The sequence below is a fragment of the Ochotona princeps genome, chromosome 5 (genome assembly GCF_030435755.1).
Source record: "Ochotona princeps isolate mOchPri1 chromosome 5, mOchPri1.hap1, whole genome shotgun sequence".
Classification (NCBI taxonomy): Eukaryota; Metazoa; Chordata; class Mammalia; order Lagomorpha; family Ochotonidae; genus Ochotona; species Ochotona princeps.
The window spans coordinates 76,767,774-76,783,121 of record NC_080836.1 but is presented as its reverse complement, the minus strand read 5'-3'; the positions used below and the strand labels follow the sequence as shown (position 1 = coordinate 76,783,121).

At 43.5% G+C, this 15,348-nt stretch overlaps 1 protein-coding gene across 5 annotated transcripts in view; it reads left to right on the top strand.

Moving 5' to 3' along the window:
- ALS2 (alsin Rho guanine nucleotide exchange factor ALS2) overlaps window positions 1-15,348 on the top strand; it is an 85,827-nt gene that overhangs the window by 9,098 nt on the left and 61,381 nt on the right. For 4 of the 5 annotated variants that reach the window (XM_058664856.1, XM_058664854.1, XM_058664855.1 and 1 more), the window contains exons 2-3: window positions 9,624-9,701; window positions 12,251-12,405. In XM_058664856.1, coding sequence (XP_058520839.1) covers window positions 9,682-9,701; window positions 12,251-12,405 — 175 coding nt within the window. In that variant the 5' untranslated portion in view covers window positions 9,624-9,681. Of the gene's footprint in view, window positions 1-9,623; window positions 9,702-12,250; window positions 12,406-12,890; window positions 13,011-15,348 lie in introns of those variants that run through there. The other variant, XM_058664857.1, reaches the window with a different exon arrangement.

Sequence of the window (15,348 nt, the reverse complement as noted above, 5' to 3'; positions counted from 1 at the left end):
ATTGCTGTATGCCGTGTGTGCATCTAGGCATGTTGTCCACTGCACCATCTTTAGCAAACTTAAGAGGCCCAGCTCTGACACAAGCGCTTCACAGCTCCTGTGATTTTTCCTGGAGTTCCGAGTTCAGCAGTTTAGTTATGGGGATCCCCAAAGAAACCTCGTCTGAAGTAACCCCAGACCTGACTCCTGTGTGGGCTAGCCAGTATAGGGTCCGACTCAGTCTGTCTCCCACATCAGCTTTCACACATACTGGTCGTTGCAGTTGCTGGATCAGTTCTGTCTGCAGTCCCGTCTCTTACACAAGCCAATGGATGCTGCAGCCCAGCTCAACCCTGCCTACCACGCACATCAGCGGGAACTGCAGCCCATTTGGAGCAACCCCCAGTAATCCCCACCAGACCTGCTTCCAGCCATGGTTCCTGCACATGACTGTATGTGCAGCAGACTAGTCTGGTCTGTCCCACTTTCTATTTGGCTTTTGTATACACCAATAGGTGCTGCAGCCTAGCTCAGTCCAAACAACCCCATTATCCAGCCCACATTTATGCTGGTGGGTGTCCAGCCAGGTCCACCCCCAGCCTTTGTTCTCATGCTCACCGTGAGAGCTGCAACCCTCAGAGGGGTGCCCATACTTGCCCTATGAGGCCCACTTCCAGCCCCGAATCTTGCACTTTCCAGGTGGTTCTGCCCTTTCCTGTCAAGCTTGACAGGACTTGACTCTATTCCCAGCACTTGCCAGCTGATGCTGTGGCAAAGCCCAACCAGCCTGTACCTACTTTGGCTCATGCATTAAACGGTGGATATGTTCGCTTAGCCCAGCCTGGCTCTCCGCTTAACCCAACTCTCGTGCAATCCAATCAGTGTTGTGGCCCTGCCCAGCCTGGTCTGTCCTTAGTCCCAGTTTTCATACCTCACCAGCAGGACCAGTGGCTCAGCAGGGAGGTCCTTGCTGCCACCTTAATGGGTTCGCTCCCTGATGCTCTCCACCCTGGCACAGGCTCTTATGTGTGCTGGTGGGTGCTGCGGCCCAGTCTGGAATGGTCCACTTCACATTGGCATTTGACTGTGGGTGCTGCAGCTTGGTCTGGTTCAGCATGCCCCTAGTTCTAGCTTATGATGGTGGGCGTTACAGCCTAGCCCACCTTGGACTGCCCCCAGTCCCAGCCATGATGTGAACTGTCTGGTATTGTGGGCCCGACCCTGACCTGTCCTGCACCCTGGCTTGGTTCTCAGATCTGCCAGTGGGTACTATCAACTGGTCCAGCCTGGCCTGCCCCGCACATATGCTGGTGGGTACTGTAACGTGGCCTGGCATGGGCTGGGCTGCTCCCGGCCTTGGTTCTTGTGCTCACCTGCAGGGACTGCTTTCTGACAGGCATTCCCTAAGCTCCTCTATCAGGTCACCTCCCAGTGGCAGATCTCACACACATTGATAGGTTCTTGGCCCAGCCTGACTTGGCCCACCTCCCATCCTGGTAGGTACAGCAGTCTTGTGGTGCAAGCATTCCCATGTAGCAGGTGGAAGATCTCTGTCTCTGCCTTTCAAGTGGGTGAAAATACAACCTTTTTAAAGAGGGCAGGAGCTTATTTATTTATATATGCCTGGCATACACAATTGTGTGTGTGTGTGTACGTATGTGCGTATGTGCATGTATAATAAGTAGCGGGGCTAAATTGAAGAGTAACATACTTGTAGCCTTGCTTCCATGGAAATTTTAGACCAGCAAAGTATCTGGAAATTCATAGGTGAAAAAAATCAGGCAGTTTTATTTGTTGAAATTCAAGCTTTTAAAAAGTGATCATATTGATTTACAGATTTACCTTTCACAAAATTAAGGCAGAAATATTTTATCCAGGAAGCAGTGTTTCCTAGAGATGAATCCATTGGCCCCTGTGTGGTTTAGTTTTCTGCTTACGTCTGTGATAGTATAGTCCAACATATTTCTCCACCATACTTAAAAGTTTTATTTTTACTCTGCTTTGTTCCAAAAAAATTTGAGGCATCTTTTGAAAATGTGTATATGTAGTAAGCTAAAGAAAACAGAAAAGATGAAGCCAGTAGTGAGACTAGAATACACAGAGCACATTATGAAGACCTGCTTGTTTTCAGCCTGTTGTATAGGATTTCTGACCTCTGGTCATTAACTCTGTAATCCTGCCTGTGTTTGTGCTTAATGTCCTCTTTTCAAAACACGGGTCCCTTCTCCTGTGAAGATGCAGTCCTTCCATGTGTGTCCTGGGTACTGTCCTTGTCCACTGTGTCCAGGACTTTGGGTTTGCCCCCTGTCCTTGTCTCCCTTGGATCTAGTTCATTACCATTGACATTCAGGCTCGCTCAGCCTCAAGCTGAGTGGAACCCTGGATCGTCATGCCTTCTCCAGCTGCTGCTCCATGTCAATTTGCTGCTTCAACAATGTGGTTTTCTTTTCCTTTCTTTAAAAAAAAATTATTTATTTTATTGGAAAGGCAGATAGAAAGAGGAGACACAGAGAGAAAGATCTTCCATTTATTAGTTTACTCCCTAGGCTGTAATAGCCAGAGCTGAGCTGATCAGGAGCCAGGAGCTTCTTCCAGGTCTCCCATGTGGGTGCAGGGTCCCAAGGCTTTGGGCCATCCATCCTCTACTGCTTTTCCAGGCCACAATCAGGGAGCTGGACGGAAGTGGAGCAGCTAGGACACAAACTGGTGCCCATATGGGATCCTGGCGAGTAAAAGGCGGGGATTTAGCTGCTGGGCCACTACTCCAAGACCAACAATGTGACTTTGTTTTTTGTTTTTGCATATAGTAAGTTCCTTTTATTTGTTGAATAACAGTTTCTAGACAGTACTCTTCTAGCAATTACAAGGGACCTTTTTTATTTGTAATATTGTTTACATACATGAGAAGGTCACATGTCCTGTGGTTTTCTGATTAAGGTGGAGTGGTTGGAGGTGTGGAGGTAGGGGACTGAGGTAAATGTTTCGGTTCTTTTTTTTTTTTCCCTCCTGTGTCTGCAGGGGGCAGGGAGTGGTGGTGGAAGGGGTACCTGCCTCCTTGCTGTCAGTCTGTCAATCTGTATCAGTGCCTGACGTTCAGTGATGTGTTAGAGATCCCCAGTATGGGGAAGAATGTTCTGAAGGTTCCGCTTGTGAGGTCTTGATAGTTCTAAGATGTTGGCTTCATTGCACTAGGATTAAGATCTTTCTGGGTCTGGCGGCGTGACCTAGCGGCTAAGGTCCTCGCCTTGAAAGCCCCGGGATCCGATATGGGCACCAGTTCTAATCCCGGCAGCTCCACTTCCCATCCAGCTCCCTGCTTGTGGCCCGGGAAAGCAGTTGAGGATGGCCCAATGTATTAGGACCCTGCACCCATGTGGGAGACCCGGAAGAGGTTCCTGGTTCCCGGCATCGGATCGGCGTGCATCGGCCCGTTGCGGCTCACTTGGGGAGTGAATCATCGGGTGGAAGATCTTCCTCTCTGTCTCTCCTCCTCTCTGTATATCTGACTTTGTAATAAAAATAAATCTTTAAAAAAAAAAAAAGATCTTTCTAAGGTCTGTTGGCTGACCATGTCTATTTTGGAGTAGCCACAGTCCTAGATATTTGCAGCCAACCCTGGCCAGGAGACTTGTTTAACCTGCTCTGCTTTCCATCTCTAAGTTAGCTTAGATGAGCTGGCTGTCATGTCTTTCTGTGTGTCTGGGTGTTCTCTATTGCACAGGCATCAGCAACTGAGGAGGCCCAGTCCTGATACTTGTACTCCAAGATTGGACTACATATCTTTGTGATTTTTCCCAGAGGCCTAGGTTTAAGTCCAGTGATTTGTGGAGTACCCCTAGAAACCTCACTTGGGGAGTCTTCAGATTTGACTCTTGTGTGCCCCAGTCGCCAGCTTTGACTCTTGTGCTCATCAATAGGAACTGCAGCTTTGCAGGAAGTCCTCAAAGTTCCCCGAGGAGGCCTGTTCTGAGGCCCTTATCTTGCATGTGCCCTTGGGTGCTGTAGCCCAGCCTGACATGGCCTACCCCGTCCCGGCACTTGCTGGGGGATTCTTATTGCAAGCATTCCTGACTCTTACCTGTGGGTGCTACAGTCCAAGCCAGCCTGGCAATTTGGCCTTACTTGGCGCTTCTTACATTTACTCTGGTTCTTGCACCTGTCCAGTGCTATGGCCTGTCCCAGTTTGGCCCACCCCCAGACCCAGCCCACAACAGGCTGATGGGTGCTGCAGCTCTGCCTGGCCACACTGCCCCTAGACTCAGCTGTCACACTCACCAGTTTGAGCAACTGCCTATCTAGGGAGTCCCCAAAGGGACTCCAGGGAGCTGGATGGGAAATGGAGCTGCCGGGATTAGAACCAGCACCCATATGGGATCCCGGTGTGTTCAAGATGAGGACTTCAGCCAGTAGGCCACGCCGCCGGGCCCCACTTGTCTTATTTTTAAAAGAATTTTTGCTTATTTGAGAAGCAGAATGACAGAAGTAAAGAGAGAATGAAGGAGAGAGATGTCTGTCGTTCACCCCCAAAATGGGTACAACTGCCAGGTCTGGGCCAGGCTAGAGCTAGGAGCTAGGAATTCCATCTGAGTCTCCCATGTGGGTGATAGATGCCTAAACATTTGGGCCATTTTCTGCTGCTCCTCCAGGCACATTAACAGGGAGCTGAATTAGAAGTGGAGCAGCCAGGACTCAAACTGGCACTCTGATACCAGATGACAACATTACACCTGTAGCTAACATGCTATGCCACAAAGCCAACCCCTCTGCTTGCTTTCATGTGCCCACATCATGCTTGCATTTCTGCTTACTCCACCTCTCATCTCACTCATCTTTGTGTGGTCTGTGGCTGTTCCAGCCTCTAAGTGCAGGTGCTTGCAGCTTGATCGCGTGCCTTGCTTCCTCTACACACACTCTCATGTCAGTTTCCCATGATGGTTTCCATTTGCTTGATTACAGCTGTCATCCATGTGCTGTCCCATGTTTGTGTCAATAGCTGAGATGTTTCTTTTGAGTTCAGGAACTTCAGAGAGTTCGTGGAAAGCAGAATTAAATCATAGGTTAATTTGGGTGCATAGCATTTTGAAATTCTTGCATATTAAGGACCTCTAACTAATTTGTGAAAATGTGTGTCATGAAAAACTGCACCAAAATAAAATGTTCTTTTAATTCTAGTTTTCCAGACTTTTTGAAAATTCTTTCTGTAATCAGATATCCACTTGATAAGCCCTCCTGGGTTCCTCCCAGACATCTTGAACTTAACGTTCTAAAAAAATCAGAAAATCATCTTTCACCTTAGAATTCACTTACTCTATGAGATTTCAGTAAACAGAACCATCAGAATACCAATGATCATACTAGACAGATTTCTGAGAGCCTTTTATTCCCCAACTGTTCTATCAAACTGCTAAGTTCTAACTGTTCTGCCCACCAAACACCTCTCATTTATTCATGTCTTTATTCTTCACAAAATTAGCAGCCTTATATTAAAGAGCCCACACCTCCTTCTTTTACTGGGAATATGAACTGAGTGAGTAGCTGCGGAAGAAATGTTCCATTGCCAGGTTGATTTGGGCAATATATGTGTGTTTATCATAAATTTGCTTTAAAAAACCTTTGGAATAAATCTAAATCATAACCCTTAAAAGAAATCATTAAAACATCTGTAGCGTATTTTGATGTGAGTGATGCAACTTCCTAGAGTGCAAGATGCAATCAGTTAAAAGTACGTGAAAGAAAACAGGTGAAGGATAAAGCAGTTAAAAGTTGGGGAATTCCTGTTGTCTTAAATACAGTTTCCTAGTCTTTTACTTAAAAACTTAGGGGTGTGTTTTGGAACTTATTATTATTATTATTATTATTTTGCTCTTTGAAATCAGGTGCACAAACCATGTATGATCTTAACACTTCCTGTTTGAGCAGTGGAACCACTCCATCATCATGCTAATGGATCTAGCAATATAGGTTATTAGTAACCTCACATTAACTCAGGTTAGAGTTTGCAGTCAGGTGAGTTCAGGTCAGATTAATTTTTGCTACCCAAAGAGTTATGGAAAAAACTTTGTTTTCAGAACTTTTTGGGTGTGACTTCCTGCTTAAAATTTTTAGGCCTGTAGAATAGTTTGTTGCCGTTCTTCCTGGCAATATACGACACCTACTCCAGATCTTTTAAGGACACTCTCAGATCATGGTGTTAAGACAGTTTGCTTGGTGTGTACGTAACTGCTTATTTCTCTATAAAATGTAGCAGAATGTTGTGCAGTCAGTGGACTCGAAATTGACATCAGGTGGTTAAGAACTAATGTTTGAGGCAGGTATTTGGCTTTGTGTTTAAGCCAGATTAGGACACCTGGGTGCCATTGAGTGTCCTGGGTCCACGCCCTGACTGCAGCTTCTGATGCCAGTTTCCACCAGTGTGGAAGACCTGGAATGGGTTCCTGGCTCCTGGCATGAGCACCCCTGATCTGCTACAGGCTGTTGGGTAATGAACCAGCTGGTGGGAGTGAGATTAACTGCCGTTTCTGTCTCTCTGTCTCGCTCTCTCTCACTTTCCCTCTCTCTCACGCACACATTGAATTAATAAAGGAAGAAAAGAACAAGATTTGCCTGTTGTTTTAAAGGACTGTCTGAGAGTTTCATTATTTTACCCTTTGCCATGAAGGGGATAGAAAATTGAAATTCCTAGTGCTGCACTTTAAAGTGAGTGTAGAACTTAACAGATGAAGCCAATGCTAGAGTCTAGCCTGCTCCTTTTACAGACATGCTGTTGATCTGTGGAGAGCTATGAAGGCCGAAGGACCCCACATTTTCTGCCTCCAAGGTAGTGCTATTTCCATCCCACCACCTGGTGCTTTATAGGTCTGTGGAGGAAAGTTACTATTGTTAAAAGAAAAGCAGCCCAGATCAGGGATCCTGATCCCAAAGGGAGTTTTGGTAAAGGACCTTAAAGCTCATCTGGGGAGACATTCTTCAAAGGAAGGAAGTGAAAAGCAATCAAAGAGCGGAAGGAAGCCTGCTGACTGAATGGTTAAAGCAAGCTTGGGAGAGGCAGTCATAATACTATTAGAAGAATAGGAATCCTGGCTTTCTTTTTCTGTACACATATGTAATTGGAGGCAAAAAGTTCCATTAGATGGAGTTGGTAAATGCCACCTGTATGTAAGTAAGAAGGTTGTTTCTAAGATAAGTTTCTCATATTTAGCTGCAATATTCTTCTGTAGTATGTTTCCTGAGTAGTCATTCTCTTTTCTTAGTGCCATATTTGGGTTTCAGACAGACATGCTTTCTTGGAGGAATTCAGTCATACTTCAATTAAAATACAATGAGCTCTATAAATACTGATGGGGAAAGGTGTCTGAGTTATGACATCAGCTCTGAATTGTAACAGTCTGCTGTGGAGTTAGCAGTGGTATCTCAAAGTGCTGCAGGCTGGAAGGTGACATGGGTTTCTCTGCTAACGGGTTTCTCTGGCTGCTTTTTAGTGTCAGCCTTGGGAGTGAATCCCCTTCCTTATCTTTTTCAACTTTCAGATGTCACCTTCTGGCGTTTTCACAGATGTATAAGCGTCTTGTTGACTCTGCTGCGGTCATCAGTTTCTTTTTTTTTTTTTTTTTTTTTTTAAGATTTTATTATTATTGGAAAGCCGGATATACAGAGAGGAGGAGAGACAGAGAGGAAGATCTTCTATCCGATGTTTCACTCCCCAAGTGAGCCGCAATGGGCCGGTACGCGCCAATCCGATGCTGGGACCAGGAACCTCTTCCGGGTCTCCCACGCGGGTGCAGGGTCCTAACGCATTGGGCCGTCCTCAACTGCTTTCCCAGGCCACAAGCAGGGAGCTGGATGGGAAGTGGAGCTGCCGGGATTAGAACCGGCGCCCATATGGGATCCCGGGGCTTTCAAGGCGAGGACTTTAGCCGCTAGGTCACGCCGCCGGGCCCGGTCATCAGTTTCTTGTTTCCTTCTTCTACCACTTTTAAGAGCCATGTGATTATGACTGTCCCCTCCCCACCAGTTAATCTCGTTTTGTTAATGTTGGCCCGTTAGTGCCACGCAGCCTAACATTTTTGCAAATTCTGACCCTTTGGACCTGGCCCTTTTTGAGAAGATCTTATTTAGCCAGCTGTGTATAATAAGTAGAAAAGGAAGTTATGAAACAATGTACAGAGTTTTAATTCCATTTAGATTTTTTTTAAAGAATGTTACTGTTAAATAATGTGGAATAAGGCATAATTGCTGTTAAGCAAACTGTATATTCAGAAACATGACATTAAGAGAAAGTGAAAGTGCATGACTTTATTCTGTATAACCAAAGATTCTCCATATGTTTGGTTGTCAGGCAGAAGTTCAGTTCCTGAGTATCATTGTGGGGCGTGAGGTGTGATCTGGCAATTCCACACTATCCCTGGAGTTGTTTAAATTTAATCAAGGGCACAGCCCCTCCTTTACCTATGGCAGATAAGCCCCCATCACTCCTGGCTTTAGAATGCACCGTTATTATTACCGTGAATTACTAGGACATGTAAAGCAGCAGAGTAGCACCTAGTGATTGCACTTATTAATGCCATTTATTTGTATATGTTTCTTTTCATAGAACCCTTCTTCCATTTTTGGATGGTGCAAAATTCACTTAAAACAAGCGCTAGGTAGAAGGGGCTTTTCTCCAGCTATGCAGATGGGCATGGTGAGAGTGCCCAGGCAACCTGGAGTCAGCAGATGGACCTGAGAGCCCTATTGCCAGGATGGGTTGTTTCCAGCACAGTGACCATGCCAAATTCCTTTGCAGAAAAACTACAGATTTGGACATAAGATTTTTGTGGGCCATGCAAGAAAGACCGCATTGGCTTTCGTCTTATATATTAAGTTTTGACCCCTTCTAAATGTAAATTTTTAAGCTCAGGTTTGATTAGCACTTCTTTGTGTTTGTTTATTTTTCCAGCCCCCTCCCCCCTTTTTTTTAATTAAACATTGACATTCTGAACTGGTGGGTCATGCTAGTGGTACAGTAGTTTTTCATGTAGCTCCTTTTTTTTTTTTTCTGAAATGATAGATTTTAAAAAGCTGATTTTAAATTCAAATTCAGGTTTTTGGACTTTGAGGCATGTTGGTCTTGAATTGAGGTTGATATGGAGCAAATATTATGGTTCTAATAAATGGAAAACTTTAGTGACAGTTGTTTTGTGCATTGCTGAGAATGCAAGTAAAGCTGTTTGAATTGGATATATTTCTGACTAGAACTGAGAAAAATATTTCTCAGCTAATTAGTATTTAAATCTTCATGTGTTCTGAAATAATTTAAAAAATGCCCTTAATGTATATGTGATTTTTGCACTTACCTTTGATTTTTCATTTCAGATTCTCATCTCATATTAACAAAAAAAAATCTGTTCTTGGAAAAGCACAACTGTATTGTAGGTAGTCTTTTCTTGTTTGGATACTCTATTTGACAGCAGGCATTTTTTATAAGCTCCGTGGGCAGGCTCAGTCTCGATGTTTGACTTTGGCAGGCAAGATATGAAATAGCTTAAATAGTTCCCCCACATATGTTGTTGCCCAATGAATGTGTACTTCTTTCTTTCATCAGAAGGATAATACATCGGAGTATTTTTTCACTGCTTTTTGTGCTAACCTTGTGTATTGCCATTTAGGTCTTGGGATGCTAGTTGCAAAGGGAATGATTTGGTGATGGAGTGTTCCCACTGACCGATGGACTCAAAGAAAAAAAGGTAAAGCCACTTCTTCCCCTTCTTCTATCCTAGGAAAACACAACAAACCACTCCACACATGTGGAACTTGCCTTCAGATTAATTTTCTTTGTTTCTTTTTGAAAAACATTTTGAGAGAGAGAGGGAAGGAGAGGCAGAGGGATTGACAGGCAGATGGACATAGAGAATACTCTTGTATTCGTCCCCAAATGCCTGTGGTGGCTGGAACTGGGCCGAAGTCTGAACGAGGAGCCAAAATAATACTCCAGGTCTCCCATGGGGATGGCAGGAGCTCAGTTAGTTTAATCATCATCACTGCCTCCTGGGGTATGTGCCAGTGGGAAGCTAGAGTTAGGAGTTGGAACCAGGAGTGCCCCTGACACTCTGATGTGTGATGAGCATCTCAGGAGGCCAAAAGTCCAGTCCCAGCTAACCTGTTCTTGCTGATGGTAATTCGAGGGTGGGGGGGAATATATATATATATTCAGTTGGAAAGAGAAGCTTTTTAAAAATAAAGTTGATTAGTTGTAAGTTTTGTTGCTTCTTTATTATGCTTTATAAAGCACCCCCCACAAGGTATCTTAATTTCATCACTTTAAAGCTCCCCTCACTATGTTTGAACAATTTCAGGTTTTCAGAAGTAGCCTTACTAATTGCGGTTATCTTCTGTCTTTAGGAAACTAGTCATGAGAGATGTTTAAGAAGAAGGTTACTTTTGTGTTTCTCTTCCACAGAATCATTGTTGCTCCCAATTACAATATAAGGGAATATTGTTTAACAAAAGTAGAGAAATTCTTAGGTATTTAAAGAAGTTTTTGTGCCTCATTAAAATTTTAGCAGCAGAGGCATGTGTTAAGCATAGTGGTTAAGGCATCATGTGGGCTGCGTGCATGCAGATTGGAGTGCCTGAGTTCTAGACCTTGCTTTACTTCCAATTTCAGCTTCCTGTTAATGTGTATATATATATACCCTGAGAGGCAGCAAATGATGGTTCCAGTAATTGAGTTTCCGCCACCCTGTGGGAGATCTAGATTAAGTTTCCAGTTGCTGGCTATTGGGTATATAACCAAAGGAGAGGAAATCAGCACGTCTGAAGAAATACCTGCACTCCCATGCCTGCAGTGGTAGTATTCACAGTAGTTGAGATATAGAATTGATCTAGATGCTTGTCAGTGAATGGATGGATAGTGGAAATGTAGTATACATGCACAATAGGATATTATTTAACTGTGACAAAGAATGAAATCTTGCTATTTGCACCAGTGGGGAATATTATGTTAAGTGAAGCAAATCAGGCTCAGGAAGTAAATACCATGTGTTGTCACTTATATATGGATGTTAACAAAGTTTATCTCACCTGAAATAGAGTGGACCAGGGGTTACCAGAGGCCCGGCCAGGTTGGTGTGTGGTGGTGAGAAGATATCAGCTAGGAACAATGGTGCAGTAGCATAGGAAGAATAACCTCTAATGTTCAGTGCTGCACAGCAGCAACCAGCAACCAGGGTAGACAACAATTAATTACATATTTGAAACCAGCCAAGGAAGATTTTGAATATCCTCAACACAAAGAAATGGTAAGCGTTTGAGGTGATGAAAGTGCCAGTTATCCTGATCCAATCATAACACATTGCATATGTTCATTAAAATATCATGCCATGCACTCTAAGTATGTAGGTATTATATATCTACTAACAATCTTTAAAAATTAAAAATTTAAGTAGTATGTATAGATTTAAACTCAGCATTAAATAGAATAGATTTCTGTTTGTAATTTTTCCTCATCAACTACTCTTTTTACCAATTGTATTAGTTAGATTTTCATTCCTGTAACAAAATACCTGAGGCAACAATCTAGTAGGAAAAATGTGTTATATAGCGCACAGTTTTGGATGTTCAAGTGCAGTTTGGGTGGCCCAGTTTCCTAGGTTCTGTGAAGGTGATGGATTGCAGTGGTGCGCAGGAAGGATCATATGGGGAGCCAAGCAGCAGAGGCTGGGTTTATGTAGCCCCCTCTTGGGAGGGCACATCTGAGAACCCAAGAACCTCCTGTTAATGCTCTGTGTTTTGAACAACATAATCAGATTAAGTTTCCACCTTTTCCGTACCATTAGCTTTGGTCTAGGGTTTGAAAGTCCTGCCTAAGTTTAGGACCCAATTCATAATGTAACCGTAGCATCAACTCTAAACTGAAATTTCAAAGTAAGGCTTCACCTTAGAGCATGTTTTAACTTTAATATCAATCAAAACAGGGGTTAGTATATTCAGAAGCTAGAATCCTGAAATTTTTTGCTGTCAAATCAAAAGACTTCCCAAAACAGCCCTGTTTTTTTTTTTTTTTTTTTTTTTGCTTCTTAGGGGGAGTTAAGTAATGTGTGGGCCTAGATTATCCTCTTGCATTTTTAAATGAAAAGTTATTTTCTCTTAGCTCCTGTGTGATAACCAAGAGGATGCAATTGGAACCAGCCATCCATATGCTGGTGATAAGTGTGACCACATGTAAAATATTTACAACAAAGGATACGATTCTGAGCTTCCAAGACAAATGTGTGATCTTTTTTGGTGTTTGTAGTTCCACAGAAGCAGAAGGATCCAAAGAAAGAGGCCTGGTCCATGTCTGGCCAGCAGGATCTTTTTTGGTTGCTCCGGAGAGATTGCCAGGCTGGGGAGGAAAAACGGTTCTGCAAGCAGCCCTTGGCGTGAAGCATGGAGTTCTTCTGACGGAAGGTATTAAAGAATGGCCCAGCAGATCCTAACCAGCATGTTCACACACAGCCGTGTGTGAAACCTGGCCACGAGCATGTTTGCATACACTGTGTGTGTGAAACTAGGACACCAGCATGCCCACACACAGCATTGTGTGTAAGACCAGGCCACCAATATGTCTATACACACCCATGTATGAGACCAGGCCAAGGAATTCTGGGGAAATAGGGATTCTTAGTGATCTAGGCTAGATTGTGTACCTTCTTTAATTTTAAAATGTTTTTTATCAGAAACCAAATTAGGTTTGTTTATTCGTGTGTTTTTAATATTTATTTGTATTTGATAGTCACGTTTATAGAGAGAAATGGAAAGAGAAGTCTTCCATTGACTGGCTCACCCCAAATGACTACAGTGGCCAGAGCTGGGCTGGTCCGAGGATAGGAGCTGGGATCCTCCCAAGTGAGTGCAGGAGCCCAAGGACTTGGATCATCATGCTCTGCTGTTCCAGGAACAAGAGCAGGGAGCTGAATCAAAAGTGGAGCAACTGGGGCTTAAGGCCAGCACCCACACAGGAGCCAGCACCACAGGCTGAGGTTAACCTACTGTGCCACAGTACCAGCCCCTAGGTTAGTTCTTAAACTGGATAAATACCAATAACTGCAGTAAAAGGATAAATTTTGGAGGCTGGTGTTAAGGTATGGCAGACTCATCCACCTCTTGCAACCCTGGCATCCTGTGTCAAAGTGCCAATTCAAGTGCTGTTTGCCCTGCTTCAAATCTGGCTTCCTGCTAATGCATCTGGTGGGCAGTAGAAGATGGTCTAAGTGCTTGGTCACCTGCCATCCCTGTAGGAGCTCCAGAAGAAATTCCTGGTTGAGGACATTTTACTATTTCACAGTTTTTTCTATGCTTCTTGTCAATACTGCTTTCTTTACAGGAATAGTAGCTATTGAAAGAGTTGGTGAGCTGTTGCAATCATATTATTCTATCACATGGGAAAACATTTGACATGATCTTAACCAATGAGCTTATTTTCCTTGTTTTCTCTATGTAAACTCCAAATTCCCTAACAAGGGCACCTATCTTCTTCCTGGCGACTACTGTGTTCTTCCCTACATGGATTAAAAAAATTTTTTTTTAAGATTTTATTTGCAAGGCAGAATTAGAGAGAATGAAAGAGAGAAGGAAGGAGAGATCCATCTTCCATCTGTTGATTCATTTTACAAATAGCCCATCAGCCAGGGCTAGCTCTTCTTCCCAGAGGCCTTAGCAGGGAGCAGGATTGAAGATAGAGCAGGCAGCGCTCAAATTGGTGCTCGTATGGGATGCCAGCATAGGTGGTGGCTTAAGCTGCGGTGCCACAACACCTGCCTGCCCACCCTCCCACACCTTTTTCTTTTTATAAGAATTACATATTTGCTGAGCTATGAGTTAAATTATGTACACAACCATTTGTGTGTGTGTGTTTAAAGAGTTTATTTATTTTTGCTCAAAGGCAGATTTTATGGAGAGGGGATAACAGATCTTCTAAGTGATGGTTTAGTCCCAAAGTGACGACAATATCTGGAGCTGAGCTAATTTGAGGCCAGGAACTCTTTGGGTCTCCCATGTGGGTGCAGGGTCCCAAGGCTTTGGGCCATCCTCAACATCCTTCCCAGGCCACAAGCAGGAAGCTGGATGGGAAGCTGAACCGCCAGGACACAAACCAGTGCCCATAAAGGATCCCGGTGCTTGCAAGGCAGGATTTAGCCATTAGGTCACCATGCTGGGCCTCCACAATCACTTTCGGTACTATATCTTTAAATAGATATTTGACTTCACTTGAGTATCTGCTTCATATAATAAGTCACTTTGCATTTGTTTTTCATCAGTTATTATTTTTTGGGGAAAGAATAGTACTTGTGCATTTTAAAAATTGGGATATATCTGGTGAGATGGAAAAGAATGTTCAGTTCTTTAAGACTCGTAGCTGCGTCTTTGTTCTGTTGAAGATTCAACCAGCTGGATCATAGGCACATGCTCCCAAACTCCCCCGGGGCTGATGTCAAGTTGAGACTGAACACAGTGGGGTGATATATTCTTTTACCCATCTTACTGGTGCTTTTACTTTTAATTCTAAAGCTATCCTTTTAGTCTGACAGCTTCATTTCCTGATCTGCTTTGTGTTGTCCTGGCGATTTGCTTTATAAACAAGTCTCACTTCAGAAAGGCTATTTAGTATCCAGCAGACAATATAAATTGCATCCAAAAATTATATATAATATGAGGTTAGCCGCTTTGTTAATGCTGATTCCTTTTTTGTAATCTCGAAACATAAGGATTATTTTTCAGGTTTGGCCAAAAATGAATATCTGATATTTTCATGCCCTTGCAGAATTTTCTGTTGTCGGACTTAGTGATAAGTCAACTTTACAGATAGTGTGACAAATGTGTTTTTTATCTTATTTTGTTCTCATCTTAACCTGGTTATTCTTTTGTCTTTGAGTATTTGGAATCTGCCTCTGTAACTGCCTGTGATAATAGCCATTAGGAGTGGGTCCACATAAGGGGTTTGTAGGATGAGGCAGAAGGGAATAAGACCCTTCAGTTGAATGTAAGTTACCTCTTGCAGTTTGTACAAATTGTTATTGAGAGCAAGTGTTTAGCCTGATGGTTAAGACATCTGCATCCAACACAGGGGTACTTGAGTTTGATTCCTGGTGCTGGCTCATGGCTCCAGGTTCCTGACGACACAAACTGTTGGTGTAGGTGGCGATGGCTCCAGTAGTTGGATTCCTGTCACCTACAAGAGAGATCTGAATTGCTATCAGGTTCCTGGCTTCAGCCATTGCAGTCATTTGGAGAGTAAACCATCAGATGGAAGTGCCTGTCCCCTGCCTCCCGCTCTTTTTCCGTCTCCTGAATAAAACAAAAAATTAAAAAAAATTTTTTTTTCATGGTGAGTAAATGTGAAATACCCTGTGC